The 21,579-nt window shown below is 40.2% G+C and overlaps 1 protein-coding gene across 1 annotated transcript in view; it reads right to left on the minus strand.

Annotated features, from left to right (window-relative positions):
- KY (kyphoscoliosis peptidase) overlaps positions 1 to 21,579 on the minus strand; it is a 106,707-nt gene that overhangs the window by 12,092 nt on the left and 73,036 nt on the right. Inside the window, exons 9-10 of the mRNA XM_020986092.2 lie at positions 12,927 to 13,115; positions 7,337 to 7,527 (exon numbers count right to left, since the gene is read on the minus strand). Coding sequence (XP_020841751.1) covers positions 7,337 to 7,527; positions 12,927 to 13,115 — 380 coding nt within the window. The remainder of the gene's footprint in view (positions 1 to 7,336; positions 7,528 to 12,926; positions 13,116 to 21,579) is intronic.

Genomic DNA, 21,579 nt, shown 5'->3' on the forward strand with positions numbered 1-21,579 from the left:
TTACTGGTCCCTTAGACTTCTCTTTATTTCTCTCACTCTGTCTCTCTACCTTTCCCTCTTTATCAGTCTGTCTTCTCTCAGTTTGTATGCCTGTTGTTTTTCTTTCCCCTTCTTCATTTCTTTCTTTTTCTTCCTACCCTTACTCCAACTCCTCATTGATAATAATATGCAATTGATAATTATAATAATAATTATTATTTTGCATAAAGGTTTGTTCCTTTGTCCATAAAGACTCAGGTGAATTTAGCCTTGGAATTATTTGCTTCCTTCTCAAAAAGCAGGATGGATGGCAGTCACAGGGCTGTTGCAATTTCCCTGGGCCAAAACAAATCTTGGGTACTCTGTTCTATTCAGGTCAGCACAACTAACAATGCCTATGTGCCTCCTATTTTTGAGGTGCTATATTACATTTTGAGCAAGAGATTGAAAAACTAGTGTGTCCAGAGGAGGGAAAAAGGGATGTTTTAGCAAGGAGAATAAAAGAATTGGGAGACAGGGTGGAGGGAATCATTGGATCTACTCCACTGATGTATATCTTTTTTTTTTGGTGAGGCAATTGGGGTTAAGTGACTTGCCCAGAGTCACACAGCTAGTGAGTGTTAGGTGTCTGAGGTCACATTTGAACTCAGGTCCTCCTGACTCCAGGGCTGATGCTCTATCCACTGAGCCACCTAGCTGCCCTAACCAACCCATATTTTAAAGATGAGGCTACTGAGACCCAGTGAGGGTAAATTACTTCCCCAAGGACACAAGGTAATAAGTGGTGTAGTCAAGATTTGACCTTAAGACCTCTGATTCCAAAGTCAGTGCTCTTGTGTTGGGGAAGGGGGGGGGTTAAACTTGTTCTGTTTCTCTCCTTCCCTCTCCCCTAACTCCCCTACAAAAGGGTACAACTGAGACTGCTTGTGGAGGAAAAAGAAGTTTGAAGTTACTGGGAGGAAGATTTCAATTTTCTCTAAGGAAAAGAAGTAGCATGGCACACAGTAGGCAGAGTACTGGGGTTAGAGTTAGAAAGACTTGGATTCAAATCCTGCTTCTGACACTTAGTAGCTATGTGACCTTGGGGGCATCTTTAGGCTTTAGGCCAGAATTCTTCCCTAAAACTTAACTACTGACTCATGTAAAATTTTGGTGGAAGAAGATTATTCACCCAGGAATTCCTTACCTGGAAGAAATCATGGTCCTTCTACATTTGCATAAAGGGATAAAGTTCCTAACATTTGAAGCAGTCTCAAAATAGAAGATGCTTCTTCAGTGGATGGAGGTTTTCAAATCGAAGGTGAATAACCACTTGTTAAGGGGATAGAATAGGGGAATTAATGCTTTAGGTATGGGTTATACCAGAGGCCTCCTTCAATTCTGGGATTCTGTGACTGATTTTTCATCTGCTTAAAAATGGATAATAATACTTGCCCTGCTTATGTCAAGAGGTAATTAAGTCAGTGGGTAGCTAAGTGGGACAGTAGATACAGTGCTGGACCTGGAGGCAGGAAGGTCTAAGAAATGTACTAGCTATGTGACTGCAGAAAGAACAATATCATTTAACCTCTATCTGCCTCAGTTTCCTCATATGTAAAATGGGGATAATAATAGCACCCAATTTCCTAGAATTGTTTTGAGTATCAAATGAAATAATATGTGTAAAGTGCTTTGCAATCTTTAAAGTGCTATGTAAATGCTAGTTATAAGATTGTGAGTATCTGAGAAAACTAGAGGGGATGCAATAGTTGTTTTCAATTATTTGCAAGGCTATCATGAGAAAGAAGGGTCATTCTTGTTTTTCTTCATCCCATAGGGAGAATTGGGAAAAGTGGGTATAATTCGCAAACAAAGAAATTTCAGCTCCAAATGAGGAAACCATTCTTAATTAGAGCTTTGGAAAAGCAGACAGAACTGCCTAAGGAAGCAATGTATTCTCTATGATACAATAAAAAAGGCTCTAGCTCTGTAGGTGGGTGACCTGGATTTGAATTCTAGCCCTGATACGTATTGTCTGTGTGTCCGTGGATAATTCACAGCCTTCATGGGTCTCAGTTTCCAGCTTGTAAAATGGAGGGCTGCACTACATAGCTTCTGGAGTCCTTCAGGAGTTCTTAATCTAAATATCTAAATAAAATAAATAAATAAAATAAATAATTAAATAAATGAATGAATGAATGAATGAATAAATGAATAAATAAAAAAATAAAAAAATATATAAAATGATAAATAATACTAAATTTAAAAAAATATATAGATAACTATTCAACATAATCAGTTTCCTATATAATGCTATGTATTTTATTTTATGTATTTAAAAATATTATTTTGAAGAGGGGTCAATAGACTTTGCCAGATGGCCAGAGAGGGCCTATGATATGGAAAATGGTGAAAAATCCCTCCTTTAGAGCTATAAGCCATCACTGAAATGTCATAAAGGAATTCATAATCAGGACCACAGACCAAATAAGATTTTAAACTGGCAAGAATCTTGGGAAGCTATCTAGTGGATAGAACACTGGGCTAAAAACTTGAGTTCAAATCTGGCTTCAGACACTTACTAGCTGTGTGACCTTGGGCGAGTCACTTAACCCTGTTTGCCTCAGTTTCCTCCTCTGTCAAATGAACTGAAGAAAGAAACGGCAAACCACTCCGCTATCTTTGCCAAGAAAACCCCAAATGGGATCATGAAGGGTAAGACATGGCTGAAAAACAACTGAAAAGAACCTTGGAGATAATCTAGTACAATTTCCTCAATATACAGATTAGGAAACTGAGGCTGAAAGACATTAAGTGACTTCCTTGAAGTCAAATAGCTAGTGGGTAGTAGAACCAGGATTTGAACCGGGTTCTGTGACTCCTAATCAAGTACCCTTTCCAACTTTTTTAACTCAGAGGTTCTACAGACAAACTCTAATTAAACCAAATTGCTTTTTATGTCTATGTGATCCTTGATTGATTTTTTTTTCTCCCGAGTGTCAATAGTTCTCAATAGAAAAAAAGGCTCTCTACCTCTGATCTGGCAATGCAAAAGCAAGCACTCTTACCCTGTTATTTTAGCAGCTGGAGTTGTCAGATATTTATAGCTTTTTAAAAAGTAAGTGAGAGCAGCACAACCTGTTTAAAGAAACTAACACCAGCTAAAAAGGGCAGGTCATTCGGAACAAATCTGGGTGCTACAAACAATTCACAGTTGCCAGTTACTGGGCATGAGAGGTGGGACTCAGGACCTTCTGCTCTTCAAGCATGAAACATTTACACTTCGACCTCAGAGACTCTGTTAGCAGGGTCAGGGTGATGAGTTGGATTTTCTGAGTGATACACAGATGGTTGTGGTTATGTGGTCTTGGTGTTGTAGAAACACCGGACTCAGGAGGCAGGAGGCCTAGATCCTAAGTCCCTACACTGTCTCTTGTATTTACATAATGTTATTATATGTAACAATAATGGTTTGTATTTATATGTCTTACAACTTATAAATGACATGCTCTGTGAGGTAGAGTGTAGATTTTTTTATTCCCATTTTATAGATAAAGAAACTGAGGCAGTGAAGTGATTTGCGTAGGCATACAGTGAGTTACAATGGTAGCCAGGTGTCAAACCAAGGTCTGTTTTCTCTAAGTGAAGTGCAACATGCTGTTGGCTTTGGGTGAGTCAGCCTCTCTGTTGTAAAATTAGGGTTCTAGATCAGAGGTTCTTAACCCTTTTTTTGTTTCATAGGTCCCTCTGGCAGTCTGGTGAAGCCTATGGACTTTTTCTCAGATTGTAAAATGCATTAAATATATAAGATTATGAAGGAAACCAATTAGATTAAAATATAGTTAAGTATTTTTTTTTATCATGGGCTTCCATGTTAATAACTCTTGGACTTCATAATGTCTAAAGCTCCTTCCATGTCGAAATCTAGAATCTAAGTAGGTCCAAATTGAGAACCTTTCTAGTATGGTGGAGACTTCTTTAGAGGGTGTTTCATTGGTGTGGCTATGGAGAACACATAAATTTCATTATGAAATATCAGAAGGGAACTTTTGCAAAAGGGAGATTGCCACTTATGATGGGCAACCCTGGAACCAATACCCATTGTAGAGAAGCACCAATTTCAGCTTCGTTAAAAAGCAAGCAAACAAACATTGCTTCCTAACAATTAGAATTGCTTAAAGTGAAAGGGATAGAATGGAAAGAGGAAAGATTGGGACAGGGAGTCGGGTTAAGGAGTTGTTGCAGGAGTCTATATAGGCAAGGAGTAACAGGGACTGGAAAAGGGCTGTGGAAGTAGTAAGAAAGAGATGGATGGGTGCAAGAGATGCTGTGAAGGTAGTCTTTGTATTCCCATTGCTACTTCTCTAGGAGCTAGACATTTGGAGGTCTTCCAACAGAAGCTGGACAGCCATTTGTATATAATTATTTAGAGGATTCCTACCTTAGATATGGATTGCATTAGGTGGAAAGGTCATTTCCTGAATTCTCTCTACTGTCTCTTTCTATGTCTGAACTTGGATTTCATTGCTCTGTTATTGATATGGAATCCCCTCCATTAGCAGACAAGGCCAACAAGTAGGCTCATACATGTATGTATGTATATATCACTTCTATACCTTTGATTTCAAATAATGTCATAATTCTGGCAAAAAGAGGCCCTTTTTGGATTCAGGGTTGTAATATAACCCATTAAGCAAACATTTATTAATTGCTTACTGTATACCAAGTAATTTGCTAGGTGCTAGGGCTACAAAATGAAACAGTCTCTACCTTCAGGAAATTTACCTTCTATCTAGAAAGTGGAAGGGGTGGGGAGATAAACACATATAAGTATATATACACAAACAAATATAGTTTAGCAGGGAGGTACTAGCAGCTGGGGAGGATGAGGAAAAGACTCATGTTGGAGGTAGCACTTGAGCTTAGCAGGAGACAGCTAGGTGCTGCAGTGGCTAGAGCACTGGACTTGTTATCAGGAAGACCTGAATTCAAATCCTGCCTCAATCACTTCCTGGCTGTAGGAACCTGGGCAAGTCACTTAACCTCTGCTTCAGCTTCCTTATCTGTAAAATGAGGATAATAATAGTATCTACCTCCCAGAGTTGTCATAAGGATAAAAGGGATATTTGTAAAGTACTTTGTAAACTTACATAATGTAAAACCACATACTGTATAATGCTAATTATTTTTATTAATAGTCATCAAGTAGACAAAAGATAACAAAAGATAACTGTGTGGGGATCAGATATTGTCCATCACCACTAAGAGTAGAACAGGGAAAAACTGGCCATAAGTGTAGATATGTGGATTTAGGTTAGACATAAGGAAAAAAATTCTCAGGCTTATTGAGAAAAGTTACGAAAAAGAATAGTTAAGTATAAGAAATATATCCATCTGTCTAGGACTAATTAGGTGCAGTTCTGCCTAAAGCCATCACAGTCTATGCAGATGAGTTGAAAATCTACATTTCCAGTCTCTGTCTGTCCTCTGAGCTTCAGTCTCACTTTTAGAATTCTCTGCGAGGCATCTTTACCTGAATACCTCACTAGCATCTCAAACTCAGCATATTTAAAAAGGGAATTCATCTTTTATCCAAAACTTGTCCTTCTCTTCAACTTTCTTATTTCTGCTGATGGCAACAGAATCCCCCAAGTCACTCAGGCTTTAAACCTCAGTCATGTCTGATTCCTTCCTCTCCTTAACCACTAATTGCCAAATTCTAGCAATCTACTTACCTATCTACCTACCTAATCTATCTACCTAATATCTCTGACATTCATTCCCTGGGTCTCTCCAAACATACCTCCATCGCCACCATTCTTGTTTGAGTCCTCATCATCCCTTACCTGGAAGACTGTCTCTTAGATGATCTGCCTGCCCTTGATACCTTTTCTCTCTGAACAATCCTTTGTAGAACTGCCAAATTAATCCATATAACATCATGCCATCATTTAATTTCCCTGCTCAAAAACCCTCAATGGCTCCCTATTCCCTATATGATAAAATACATACTATACTCTTTAGCCTGTAAGTTGGAAGTCATTCTACACATGCAATATTGTTATTCTGGAGATCTAAGATCTATGTCTGTCCTTTCTGTTGTGTGCTGTAATTAGATCATACATTTCTACTATGACTTGTTTTCCATGTTGGCCAAGAGAATCTGATGACCTAAACTCCCTAGCTCTCAGAGAAGCAGCAACGGGAATACAAAGACCACCTTCCCAGCACCTCTAGCACCCGTCTCTCCCCTCCTCCATTCATAAGCCCTTTTTGAAGCCACATTATTCCTTGCCTCTCCTATTGCTAACAACTCTTTCACTGAGTTATTTGACTGCCCCTAATCTCTCCTCTCTCCACTCTATTCTAAGCACTCTAAGCATGTCACGTCCCAATCAAAACCTTCAGAAGCTCCACTCTACCTACCGAATTTAGTCCAGATTCCTTGATGTTTCCCAAATATTTTTGAAGCTTCCTCATTTCCATGCCTTTGTGCATGGTGTTCTATCTGCATTGTTCTCCTCCTTCTATCTCTGCTACTGAAATCCTTTCCATATCAATAAATCTTCATGAAACATGTCTTGATCTCCCTACCAGACCTTCCCTGCTCATGGCATTGTGAATGACCTTTATGCCCTTGCCATATTTTTTATTTGATTTATAGTTAATTGTATCCTTATACTTGATTTGTTGCTGCTGTTCAGTCACTACAGTCATGTCTGACTCTTCATGACCCCATTTGGGGTTTTCTTGGCAGAGATACTGGAGTGGTTTGCCATTTCCTTCTCCAGGTGAAAAAACTGAGACAAACAGGGTTAAGTGACTTGCCCAGGGTCACACAGCGAGTGTCTGAGGATGGATCTGAACTCAGGTCTTCCTGACTCCAGGCTCTATCTACTGTACCACCTAGCTGTCCCTGGTAGCCAGTTATAAACTCCTTAAATTCAGGGACCATATGTGCCTCAATCTATTATTGTCTCTATTATTACAGCAACTAGCAGACAGCACGTGCTCAATAAATGTTGGCCAAGTAAATGGGTTGACTCAAAAGTATCATGTCTCCTATCTCTAGACTGATGGGGATATGACCCATCGAAGAATCTTAGTGCTCAGGGCAATGTTTTCCATGTGATGTATATGTAGTAAGTACTGCTGACTGACCCAGAGAGCTCTGTTTTTTCACATATCATGACAGTAATTTAGAAAGTCTTGCTATCTAACCTAAATTTCTACACTCTGAGGCCCTTGTGGAGAAGAAACTGTCTTAACCTGTGGAGGAACAACTGACATACATGATTAAAACAGGCTCCTTAGAGAGAGAAAATATTCTGTACTGGAGAACCACTGTTTGTTCACCTGGCCCAGAGCCTTCTTTTACCTGTTTTGATGACTGATGTCTCTGGATGGGCTGACAGCATCCCCTTGTTGTAAAATTCACTCTTATGGTACATATTGGTCTCAAATTGTCTCAGAGACTGGACAGGTTTCAGCAGTTGCCAGTTCTTATTGTCTGGGAAGTGGTCCTCGATGAACAGGGCAGGGTGGGTGAGGAAATAGAATTCATTGTATCTGCAGCAAAGGGAAAAACAGAGTCAGGGACAGCATGGTGTGGAGGAAGGGCAGCCCTGCGCAAAGGTCAGCCTAAAAAGATGCTATGTTCCCATCAGCATCTGGGATCACTTTGGGGATATTTACAGTACTATCTTTTCTTGGGTTAACCGCCTTTTCTGCAATAGGAGATTATGGGATCGTGAAAATGGAGCAACAAGGAACTTCAGAAGCTGGCTACTTCAAACCCCTTATTTTATAGATGAGGAAACTGAGGCCCAGGAACATGGCATGATTTGCACAAGATCACACAGGCATTAAGTAACAGAGCTAAGATTTAAATCCAGGTTCTCTGACTCCAAAGTCATTGTTCTTTCCATCATACTATACTATCGTCAGGATGGGGGCATGACTGGCACAGGAACCATTCTAATCCGGAAAAAACAAATTTTAAAATCCTTATGCTGGGGTCCACCAATTTCACAGCAGAGCTTGTTTCATAAGTCATAATGTGTATTCCATCACATGTCTTTGATGTGACATTCCTTTGATGCGATGGATATGACCTGCATTTATTTGCAGATTTATCATGCTTAGGGCATCCATTAGACAAATGGTTAGCTAGGAGTTTTATTTTTAAGAGCAAAAAGAGCAAAAGCTCAAAACTCAAGCCAGACAGCAAACGTTCAGGCCAGGGAGGGGGGTGGTGCTGTTGGGGTAGGGAGTGAATGGAAATGGAGAATACTTTTGTTCCCCCTCTAGACTGCTCTTCAGCTGCTTCATTATGAGGCTATTTAACTCAGCTTTGCAGTGACACACTAAAAAATATATTTATTACCAGAGTCTCATCCCCACAGGCTTTTCAGGACACCACATTAATAAGAAAGCCAACACCGCACACAGACACGCCATCATTTGTGGGGAGTGGAGGCAGCATGATGCTGAGCAGACAGGGCTGAAGTGGAAGTCAGAGGACCTTGGTTCAATCCCAGTGTGACCTCAACAAAGTTACCTAACTTCTCTGGGCTTTTACATTTCCTAATCTATAAATAAGGGATTTGGACTAGATGACCTCTAAGTCCCTTTGAGTTCAAATTGATGATCCTGCAGCCCAGGAGACACTGGAAGGCTGGTTCAATGCTGGGTTATCCTTGTTTAGAATTGTCTTGTAGGACAATTAAAGACTGGCTCATGGGGACCACAGGCAGTGGTAGACAGCTTTTTTCTTACCCCTGAGATGAGAGGAAAATGCCCTCTTACTCTAATAAAGGCAAGCAATTTATATAACCATAATTATAAACTAGAGGTTGAAGGATAATATATTGGGAAGGAGACAGGTTTGTTAAGATTTCAATTTTTAAAAGCAGAGGGATTTTTTTTTCCCCTATCAAATAAAAAAAAAAGAATGAGAGTTGGAAACACATCTTATAGATCATTATGTAGGCTCCTTGCCCTGGGCCAGTGCACTGGGTGAATAATGAGACCTTTGAGATTGGATCTGATGAAGAAAAGATATGCTTTATTCTAGTCCATTAGCATATCGATGGCCTTCTAGCCTAATATTCCACTTTTGTTCCAAGAAGTTTTGCAGAAACAAAAGGGGAGAGATGAAATTCATGTGACCTTATGGGAGAGCCCCAGATCTCTGCTAGTTAATGTGGAGAATTCAGACATGGATGAGACATGTCTGCCTTCAAGGAGCTTTCATACTTGATGAGCAGACACAAACCCATGAAATGGCTAAACAAAACAAGAAATGATACATCTGAAAACAAATACAGAAGATAAGTCTATAGGTGACTGGAAGAATGATGGTAATAGGGATATTGGGAGAGGGATTGAATGTGGCACTTATTACAGAGCTCTGCACAAAGTTCAGTCAATGCCACAGACTGAGCTGGAGCCAGTGAAAACTTTCATCGACCATCCTGATTTGTGCTGTCTCTAGTCACATTATGTACAAGTCATAGTCTTTGGGCTGGAATGTATAAGACAAAAATAGAATCAAAAGTGAAGATAAGTGAGGAGGTTCTAACAGATCATCTTAATAAATTCATTCTACCATGTTTGGATTAACTACATCCCACTGTGATAAAAGAATTCATGAATAGGTTAGTGATCTTGGGGGAAAAAAATCTATAAGAAAGGGAGAGAAGCTGTAGGACTGGAGAAAGGCAAATGTCCTGACTTTTGAAAAGGGGAGAAGGTAGACTCTCCAAATTATGGCGTAGTGATCTTAACTTTGATTTCTGGCAAAATAATAGAATTAGAACCACCATTTATTAAAGGGGTAGTTTGTGAGTATGTAGAAAAGGAAACAGTGATTATTATGAGCTAGCATGGGCTCATCAGGCAAGTAATACCAGGGCAATCTTATATTCTTTTTTGACAGAGTGATTAAGATGGCAGATTTGGAAAATCCCTTACATATACCTGGACTTGAGCAAGAAATTTTACAAAGGGCTCTTATGATATTCTTATAGATAAGACAGACAGTGTGAACTTGATGATAGTATAGTTAGGGGGATTTAGAACTGCTTTAGTATCTAGATACAAAAAACAATGCTCAATGGATCAATGTCATGATGAAGAAAGGGCCCAGGGAGGGGCCCAGGGATCAGTCTTTGCCCTTATTTCATTCACCATTTTTATTGATGACTAAGATGAAACAATAGGTGGGATGTTTGTTGAATTTGTTGCTCATACAAAACCAGGAGAGATAGTTAACATGTTAGATGGAAGAATTACAATCCAAAGAGATCTCGACAGACTGGAAATATGGGCTGATTCTGATAAAAAGAAATGTAATAGGTAAAAATGTAAAATTCTATACTTGAATTCAAAATACCAGTGGTACAAGAACGAGGTAGGGGGAAACATGGTTAGTCCACTGTATGTGTGAAAAGGGGTGGGGGAGTGTTAATGCTTAATATGGGTCAACAATGTGATAGAGCAGGAAAAAAATGCCAGAGAATCCAGGCTGAGCTTAGGCTGCATTGATGGAATAGCAGAATGATGGAGGGGAAAGGCTTGCTATGTTTTATCATATCTGTATCACTGAGTTCTGGATATCCCATTTTAGGAAGGTCATCGACAGCTGGCGCATGTCCAGGGGAAGGTGATCAGGATGGTGAGGGCACTGGAAAATGCCCCAGCTGAGGATGAGTGAAAGGGATGGGGGATGGTTAGCCTGGAGTAGAATAGAGGTAGAGAGGGATGCAATCACTTCCTTTAATTAGGAAAGTATCATGGCACAATGGAGAGAGTGCTGGGTTTGAGTGGAGTGGGCAGACCAGAGTTAGAATCCTGGCTGTGCCGCTGACGGGCTGTTTAACTTTGGACGAGTCATGTAAACTTGGTTGGCCTCAGTTCCCTCATCTGTAAAGTAAGGGATTGGACCAGAGGGTTTCTAAGCTCCCTTCCAGCTCTGAATCTATGATCCTAAAACTATTTGACTGCCATAGAGAACAGAGATTATTAGACTTGTTTTAATTGGTCCCAGAGGGCAGAACTAGAAGTAATGGGTGGGAGTTAAAGTGACATAGATTTTGGCTTAATTCATGGGGAAAAAACCTTCCAATTAAAGCTGCCTCAAAGTGGAATGAGCTTGAAGCTCCCCTCCACAATGTTTCTCTGTAGAGAATATTGCAGAGGGGATTCCTGCTGAAACCACAGGGTGGAATGGGTGACCACAGAGATCCCTTCCAGTTCTGTGGCTGTGTTCTTCTGTGATTCTAATGTTGGGTGTATGCTATGAAATTCACTGGGTCCCACAGATGTTGATCAGTCATTTCGGTAGTGTCCAACTCTTCAAACTGGAGTGGTTTACTGTTTCCTTCTTCTGCCCATTTTACAGATGAGGAAACTGAGGCAAACAGGGTTAAGTGACTTGGCCAGGGTCACATAGCTAGTCAAAGTCTAAGATTGGATTTTACTCAGGTCTTCCTGATTCCAGGCCCAGCGCTCTATCGGTGTGCCACCTGGCTGCTCCAGCCTGATGGCAGGGGTCACAAATCTGTTTCAAAGGAGTGCGAACTTTGATTTTCTGTGACAAGAGTATGCTGCTGTATTAGCAAGTCTTTGTTTGGACTGGGACATGCATGGCCACTAGGCTGGACTCAGGTAACCTAGGATAGTGGAATTTCATTGGGAATGAGGGGGTGGTATCAGGAGAAAAGGGCTAGTGTTTGGTTGAGTGCAAGAGGGTTAGAAGGCTATATATGGTAGTATATGGATCATGTTAGTTCTACTGACATTACTTTCCCTGTGGAATGTGTCTTCCTCAAAAATACACATGATTAGAAAGCTTGTTGTTTCTTACAGTATTTTTCTTACTGTTCCTCATCTCAACAGACTAGAGTGAACACAAGTATCTCTCTGTAGCCAGTGTCCTCAGAGTCTCCCTCCACCCCTGAGTGAAAGGCTATGACTATATAGCTTCAGGGATATGACCCCAGACAGTATAAAGCAGGGCAACATTAATCCTCTACTTAAGCAGGCTACATATGTAGGCAGACACTGTGACTACAGAGCACCACACGGTCATAGATTTATAGGTGGAAGGGACCTTAGAGGTCATTCTTTCCTCTTATTTCACAGACTAGTAAATTATTTCACAGACTAGTAAACTGAGACAAAGTGACAGTAAATGTCTTGACCACACAGAAAGATGAATGTATGAAGCATTATTTGAACCCAAGTCTTCCTGATTCTTTTTTTTTTCTTTTTTGGTGAGGCATTTGGGGTTAAGTGACTTGCCCAGGGTCACACAGCTAGTAAGTGTTATGTGTCTGAGGCCACATTTGAACTCAGGTCCTCCTGACTCCAAGGCTGGAGCTCTGTCCATTATGCCAGCTAGCTGCCCCAAGTCTTCCTGATTCTAAGACCAATGCCTTATCCACCTATCTGAAACTACTTTGGATTTCACAGGGTTATTGTCTCTGGATTTTAGTAAGCCATATGGAATCTGTGCTTATATGCCTAAGTCCTAAGATAAATCAAAAGAGATATAAGAAACTTGGCTTCTCCTTGCTATTCTGATTTCACTTTTTTAAAAATGAGAACTTGTGTTTGGGGCAAACGTATAGGGCAGAGGGGTGAACTATGGGGTCTGGAAGTGGGAAACTCTGAATATTTTTGCTATAGGCCAATGCTTTCTTAGGTTAGTGATGGGGAAACTGTAGAATTTAATTAAGGGGTAGGGTGTGGTTCTGGTAAACCTATACGGGAACTGCTAGAACTCTGGCACCTTGATGTGCCCATCTGCAAGGTAGCTTGTGACAATAATCTATAATGTGTGCTTTTGTGGGAGTGTGCAAATGGGAAAGAAGCTCTCTCCATTTCTATTTGACCCAGAGAGCTTCCTGCTTCCTTTTCCTCCCATTTCTCCAAACTCAATGGGAATGAGGAAGGGTACCTACATGAAGGTGAATTTGGTGGTAGCAGGATCTACCAGGCCACTTCCCCACGTGCTGTCCAATAGATGCCATCTTCCTTCCAGGTAAACAGCATTCCAGGCATGGTCATATTCCCCTGAAAAGCTCTGTCCAGTTTGGTAGCCATAGCCCTTGGAGTATCCAGCCACTGTCATGCAATGCACCCCCGCAAGTCTGTGAGGAAGGAGAGAATGAATGAACAGCACCTCCTATGCAGAAAGCCTGTCTCTCATCCACTCCAGTGCTCTCAAAGGGACATAACCTGTGATGCCAGAGGTGGCAAGAGCAGCAGAAGATGCAAGATTGAAATAGACTGCATTGTCCTCTAGCTGCCACATCATCACCTCAGGCTTATTATTGCTATCATTTATTTCTCCAGGAAAGCTCAATGTCATTTTATATTTGGTTTTTCTATGTTTTTTTAACATTTGATTTTTATTTTATATTTTTTCTCTATTACCTGGAAACAAGAAATTTTAAACATTTAAACAATTTTTTTTGACTTCTACATTCTTTCCCTCCCTCCCTTCCCTTCCCCCTCCTTGAGAAGGGCAAGCAGTCTGATATAGATTGTACATGTGCAGTCATGCAAAACATTTCCATATTAGCCATGTTGCAGAAGAAAACGCAGACTGAAAAACCCAAGAATAATAAAGAAAGTTAAAAAAAGTTTGCTTCCATCTGCATTCAGACCCCATCAGTTCTTTCTCTGGAGGTGGATAGCATTTTTCATCATGAGTCCTTTGGAATTTTCAATGAGATTTTTCTGCTTTCTCTTTCTGTAAAAGGAAAACTTCTCTAGGTCACTATTTTTTTTGTTTCCCCCCCTCCCTGAGCCCCTCCGAGCCCCTCCTTTCTCCTCCTCCCCCTTGTCTTTGTGTCTTTCTCACTTGTCCCCCACCTCTTTGTTCTTTTCTCTCCGACTCTTTCTGTTTAGCTTTGTGTCAGTCTCTGCCATATGTCACAGTGTGAATAGTTGGCTACTAACACGTTGCTGTGTGATTCTAGCTTAGACAAAATCATTTAACCTCTGATCCTCAGTTTTCTTATCTGCAAGATGAATGGATTAAACTTGATGGAATCTATGTCCTTTCTAGCTCTGAGGTTCTCTGTACTATGCTGTCCCCTCATAACTATGTCAATAATCCCATGATCCCTTTCTCCTAGACATTACCAGTTGCATTCACTGAGGCACAATGCATGAGCTCTGGACTATGTGTTAGAGATTCAGGGCTAGGCCCGGCTCTGTTACTAACTAGCTCTGTGACATTAGGGAAGTTGTAACTTTTTCATGTCTCAGATTTTTCATCTGCAAAATGGAGCTAGGTGATACCTCTTTCTCCTAGTCCTACAGCAGAGGTTCCTGTGTTACAGTGCCCTCTGGCCACCTGGTAAAAACCCCAAGGACTCCATCTTGGAATAATACTTTCAAATGCATAAAATAAAATGCATAGGATTGCCAAGGAAACTAATTCTATTGAAATATGTTTATCAAAATATTTTTTTAAAGTTCACATACAAATAGATTAAGAACCCCTGCACACTGGAGAGTTGTTATGAGAGTCAAATGGGATATACCGTAAAAGGGTATTAGAATTAGAATAAAAAGTGGCACAGTGGATAGAGCACCAGCCCTGGATTCAGGAGGACCTGAGTTCAAATCCTGCCTCAGACACATAACACTTACTAGTGGTGTGACCCTGGACAAGTCACTTAACCCCATTGCCTAACCAAATTAAAAAAAAAAAGAATAGAAAAACTTGGGTTTGAATCCAAACCAGGTTATTTACTACCTATGTGACTTTGGATAAATCTCTTCCCCTTTCTGGGCTCCAATCTCCTCATTTGTCAAATGAGAGCACTGAATTAGACATTCCCTTCCAGTTAAGATCCTTTCCTACTTTAAACCCCAAATATAATGGTCTGGCATTTACCATCTGTGTGACATAGGAGAAGACACTTAAACTTTTTAAGCCACAGCTTCTCCATCAGTAAAATGGGTGTGGTAATACTTGCCCAATGTATTTACATCATCATCATCATCATCATCATCATCATCATCATCATCATCATCATAACAACAACAACAACAACAACAAACAACAACAACAACGAACTCATCTAGCACTTCAAGGTTTGGAAAGTACCTTATAGACATTCTTTCATTTAATCTTCAGCACAACCCTGAGAACTAGTTGCTGTTACTAACCTGATTTCATAGGCAATTGAGGCTCTGGGTAGTTACATGACCTGCCTAGGATCACATGACCAAAAATGTGGGAGGTGAGATTTAAACTCAAGTCTTTTTCTGATTTCAAGTCCAACTATTCCACTATACCATATACTATCCCATTAAGTTTCCTCATGTGGTTATGAGGACCAAATGAGATAATGGATGTAAAGTACTTTGTAAATCTTAATGCTCTAGATAAATGTTTGCTACAATTATCATCAAGTGAGATAATGTAACTAAAGTACTTTGAAAACTGCAATATATTATACAAATACAAGTAAGTAGGGTTTTTTAAATTTGTGGTTCTGTGGGGGTAGAAAGGCCAGATCTGGGGATCTGTTGTCTCTCCAAATTCAAAATTGGCTGGCTTGAGAACAATTAGTAGCAAATATGCCAAGAGGCAACCTCTCTGTCTTTGTCTCTGTCACCCTTCCCTCTCTCTTTTTCTTTCTCTCTCCCCTCTTCCTTTCTCTCTCTCCCCTCCTTTTCTCTTCTTCTTCTTCTTCTTCTTCTTCTTCTTCTTCTTCTTCTTCTTCTTCTTCTTCTTCTTCTTCTTCTCTCTCCACTTTGTTCTCTGTTTCTCTCCTCATCCCTTTTCTTTCATCTTTTCTCTGTCTCTCATATCTCTCTGTCTCTCTACATGCCTCTGTCTCTCCCTTTCTTTCACCCTGTAGAAAATTAGGGCTGCAACAGTGGGTAGCCACTTGGAATTTACACAGGGACAAAGTTAGAATAGCTGCATAAAAAAAGGTACTCTCTACCCTATGCATTATGATGTTACTTGTAATATGTTTGTTCTTTTACTTAACACCGTTCTGCTGCTGACGCAATCCAAATTTACCCACTTCAAATACTTAGATTAGGAAAAGGGAGAGAAAATAATTGCTTATGAATTATAGGTGTAGCCAAGACTCTATTTGCCTTGGGAGACAGTTTCTTAGTTTTTCTCTGGTAGACAAAGCACTAGGTTGATGAATGTGATGGTTTAAGAGTGTTATCATTTCTAAGCCAAAGTCATACCTCAACTCTTTCATTTGCACCTGCATAAAGATACAATCCTTCTACAGATATGCACATTGATTTCTCAGTAGAATGTAAGCTCACTGAGGGTAGCATCTGTTTCTTTTTCATATATATTGTAACATCAACACTGACCAATCTGTTCCATTTTATGACCATTTGTTAACTTCCTGCTGATTTCATCTGTGAATTCTCTAGAGATAATATAGCTTACTAGGCTCTCAGATACAGCCTTCTCTAGACTTGTTTTTACTTTCATTGCTTTTCATTCTTTTAAAAGGCAATACCACTCACAATCTTTTGTCATTTTCCTCTGCAGCATTTTGTAAATGAATTCATATTCCTTTCTAGTGTTGCTTTCATATCCCATCTCTCTCAAATGTTTACTGGATAAGGTGGTTTCTAGGCTCTTTTGGTCTCATTATAGCAATGGTTTTACATTATAAATTTCACCCCAGAAATATTGATGATCAAGGTTAACATCTTTGCCTCTTTCTATTTCCTAATTTTTGGCATCAATGGCTTGTTTGAATAGGTCAGGCTGAAGTTACTGCAATTTTTTAGTGTCATCTCATTTTTAACATTTCTTCTAATTTTATATTGATTTAGACTTTTTGCCATAACTAGTTAATGGTCTGAATACAGCAGACAACAGTTCTGATATGATTCCTTCTCCCATCCCACTCATTTTTTTTTGTTTATTCAGATATAATCACTTCCATTCTTTGTGCTGTTGTTCAGTATTTACCATGTCCCGTGCTTTTGACTTTATTCTTCATGGAAGAATTCATGTCATAAAGGCATGAGGCTTCTGAGTAGTCTATAAACATTTGATTCCTTGTTCATAAAACCTTAACCAGTGTCCACCATTGCATTAAAATCAATAATATCAAAGTATAGGTTTACTTTGGTTTGGAGTTTCTTGTCAAGTTCTTCATAGAATATTTCTACTTCTCTATCTTTTGCAACAGATGGTGCATAAGTTGCAAATATCATCATGGTTGTCTTTTTTGCTTATGCTCACAATGAGTATTGCAAGCCAATGGGCCAAGCATGCCATCAAGTAATGTTTTTCTGTTCTCTTATAGTCCAAGAAAAAACCAACTTGGCCAATATCTCTGTCTGCTTCTCCAAAGAGAGCTTGAGAACCAGCTTTCTATTTAGCCAAAATTTCTTTTGTCTTCTCACTTAATTTGTAGGAAGAATTACAAGATTAATATGAATTGCTTTTGTCCAAGTACTATGTGTATTTGTTGGTCTCAGAAGGATTTCATATTTAGAGCTCCAGCAGTTAATATTTATAAATTGTCCAAAAATAATGTGATTTTTAAAAATCACCCTTGCCCCCTCCTTCTGTCTTTTTGCCACTGTCACTGTAGAAGTGGAAGGGGGTCACTCAAAACTGAGGGCCAGTCTGTTTCATGGCCAAATAATTTATCACCAAATGGTTAGTCTCTTTGTGATTAGACTTTCTGTACTTGGCTAGCCTGGTCCTCAGAAAGCAAACACAGTCTGTTAGGATCATACTTAAAGCCTTTCCAAAATGATATAATCTGCCAGAGTCTGTCTTTGAGAACCCAGGGTCACATCCAGGCCTCAGTGAAGCATTAGAGTCAAGCTTTGTGACAGGACATACCGCATCAATAGAGGGGTACAATCATGTGGATGATACAAACTCAGTCAACAAGCATTTTATTAAGCTTTTATGACATGTCAAAGCAATGGATATTATCAGGGCTGGGGTTCTCTTCCCTCATCAAGGTCTCTATTGAGTGTCAAAGTGAACAACAAGGACCCTTAAGATGCAGAGGGTTACTTTCTTTATGACCTGGGTAGCAAAATCAGTCTAAGGCATTGAGAATGCTAGGCAAAGTTTAAAAATTGTGGCTGGCCCTTCTTGCATTTGAAAATTGCATCCTTTGTATGTTACTATGCACTGGAAACTTTGAGTCTTTGTTGGCACATACGATCTGATTTTTAAAAAAATTCTGAACTTAATGCACACTAAATAACATGAGAATAGTAGAACAGAAAAAGGGGATTGTATATGAAACTGTGAATCTCTATTATGCACAACTTGCTTTTCTTTTTAAAAAGATAATAAATTCAATACATACCTTCAAAGCCATCCTGCTTGTCTATTCTTTTTTTTTTACTTACTTCCATCCTCTTTTTTTAATTAATGGTATTTTATTTTTCCCCATTATATGTAAATACAATTTTCAACATTCATTTTTTGAAAGATTTTAGGTTCCAAATTTTTCTCTCTCCTTCTCCAAGATGGCCAGCAACAAGATATAGGTTATATAACTTCTGTTCTCTTCTACAATTAAAAATACTTCAATGGCCTTCTTTTACTTTTTAACTACCTTATCCCTAGTCCCTCTTTCCCTCCTATCCTAATATATATGATTTGACTTGTCCTGAAATAATTATATGCCATAAAACCCCAGAATTTTGGAGGCATGAAAATATATGCATCTATACAAAACCAATTAAAAACTGGCCTTTTCCACCTCCATCATGTTACATACTAGGTCTATTTTATCTATCCTTAGTTCTGTCTCTTTTGGGGAGTTTCAGATTTAAGCAAGTTTCCCAGTCATTTATGTGGGAATTATTTAAGTGAAGATATCATTCTAACGAAGCCAGAGGCCCTGGAAAGGTAGGCTTGGGACGGGCTGGCTAGTGCTCAGCCACTGTGTCCAATACCTGAACTCCTCAATTAGATGCCATCAACATAGCTCATCTGTGTCCCTCCTGAGAGTGGCCATTGTTTCCAAATCCAATTTATTTTGTAGTAAGCTAAGTCATGCCCATTGCAGTAACTTAGCATTTTCTTGGCTTGTCTGATCCTGACAAGTTTTTCAGACTGTAGTTTTATCCCTCTCCTGGCTTTGATCAAGTCATCACCAAGCCCTCTAATTACCAGCTACTGTGTCATCTGCCTGCTCCTGCCATGGAGGATGCCCTTCTGCGGAACTGCAATCAGCAGCATCTGCAGACTTGTCCCACCCATCAGCTCCTGCTCGTACTGGGCAGAGAGCACAAAAAGTTATTTTGTGTTTGTCTTCAGGATACCGTAAATGATGACATCAAGAAGCCATTTTCCTTCCTGATTAGGTTTTGCTTAAGTGAATATATCCCAGATAAAAGCGAATATCCCCTCACTCCTCCACTAACCTAATCACCATGGTGTGGAGGTGACTCTGAGTTCTTGAATGCCATGGATGAGGGAGCAAAAACACTGGCAGGGATGGAAAGGTTTCAAGTACAGGCCAAAGAGTATGCTGAGGGCTGATCTCCAAGGGCCAGCTCTGTAGCCAATAAACAAAAATATTTGAAAATAATAGTGGTAGAGATAGGGACTGGATCTGTGATTTCACTGGGATAGGGAACTCCCAGGTGAGGAAACTCCATCTACCAATGCAGGCTGGCACCTTTTCTGCAACCTATAGTTTTAGAGAGTTGGCTGGGGCATGAAAGCTTATTCAGGGTCCCACAGCTAGTATAAGAGATAGGGCTTGAACCCAGGTCTTCTTGATTCTAAGGCTGGCTCTATTTTCTATCTCAATCAGTTTGGCTCTCTAAACTTGCCATGATGTGATCATCAACACCATCATCATCATCATCACTGCCACCACCACCATCATCATCAACATCATCACTTTTACCACCATCACCACTACCATCATCATCATCACTCCCACCACCATCATCATCACCACCACCACCACCACCACCATCATCATCATCACTCCCACCATCATCACCACCACCACCACCACCATCATCATCACCACCCCCATCATTACCACCACCACCACCATCATCATCATCACTCCCACCATCATCACCACCACCATCACCACCACCACCACCATCATCATCATCATCATCATTCTATTAAGCAGCATGGAACAGTGAATAGAGAGCCAGCCTTGGAATAAGAGACTGGCTATATGACCCAGAGGATATCACTTAACTGTTTGGTGCCCCCAGCCAACTCTTAAAGCAGAGACTATAATATGCAGAACAATTGTTGATCTGCATTGAGACACTGAGAGAGTTTCCTCCCTAGGAATTTGCAACACTAGTGAAATTAGAGGTCTGGCCAACTTACATTTATGTAGCTTTTAAAGGTTTAAAAAGTGTTTTCCTCATAATAACTTTGTGAAGTATGAAGTTAAAATTGTTATTTTTCAGATAAGGAAACTGAGGTCCAGAGAAGTTATTTGCTCAAAGTCACAGTGAGGGCCACAGCCATTATTCAAAGGTAAGTCTTTTGTTCCAGATACAATCCTCTTTCCTTCTACCAAAATGGGGCAGAACATTTTTAATCATTGGCATAGTCACCTGGACACATTAATGTCCTTGTTCTTTGTGCCAATTTTGTTTTTATTTCTGGAGGGACATACCCAGTGTCACCTTAAGGAGTCAGTTTTCCAAGGGGGTGGGGGCAGAAAGAGAGAATGCTGGGACCATAGGCTTAGAACTGGGAGGGACCTTAGAGGCTATTGAACCCAATCCCTTCCTATTGTTTTTGCTGTTGTTCAGTCATTTCTCAGTTATTTTTAACTCTTTGTGACCCCATTTGGGGTATCCTTGGCAAAGATACTGCAGTGGTTTGCCATTTCCTTCTCCAGGTCATTTTGCAGATGGAGAAACTGAGGCAAACAGGGTTAAGTGACTTACCTAAGGTCACAGAGCAAGTGTCTGAGGCCAGAGTTTAACTAATGTAGATGAGTCTTCCTGACACCAGGCCCAGCACTCTGTGCTCTGTGCCACCTAGCTACCTTCTCCCTCCTCCCCCCACCACCTTTTACAGATGAGGAAACTGAGGTACAAAGAGGTTAAATAACTTGCCTAACATGACTTCTTAGTGGCTAGTTGAGTCCGTTCAATTACCTATTGAACCACAAAAACAGATAAGAGGAAGAAGAAAAGAATCCTTTATGGCTGTGGAGACCATGCTGGCATATGGTATGGAAGAGCCTCTATCCCCTACGTGGCTCCTCCCTGAGCCCACCTCTTGTGCTCCCAACATTCAGCTCCCCTGTCACTGCTGCTGCAGAATGATGGTGGACTTGGTTCAAAATCACTAGCATCCCTTCTGATGAATCCTCCTTTAGGAACTTTGTAAAAATTCTCTACCCCATTGAAAGGGGAAGCGAACCAGGGATGCAGAACCCGCGCCCTTGAGACCACACGTGGCCCTCTAGGTTCTTGGGGGCTGCCTTTTGACTGAGCCCAAGTTTTACAGTAAAATCCCTTTATTAAGGGGATTTGTTCTGTAAAACTTGGGCTCAGATAAAAGGCAGCCCCCAAGGACCTAGAGGGCCACATGTGGCCTCGAGGCTGCAGGTTCCCCATCCCTGGAATAGC

The sequence above is a fragment of the Phascolarctos cinereus genome, unplaced genomic scaffold (assembly GCF_003287225.1).
Source record: "Phascolarctos cinereus isolate Bilbo 61053 unplaced genomic scaffold, phaCin_HiC Scaffold_726;HRSCAF=1367, whole genome shotgun sequence".
Taxonomy (NCBI): Eukaryota; Metazoa; Chordata; class Mammalia; order Diprotodontia; family Phascolarctidae; genus Phascolarctos; species Phascolarctos cinereus.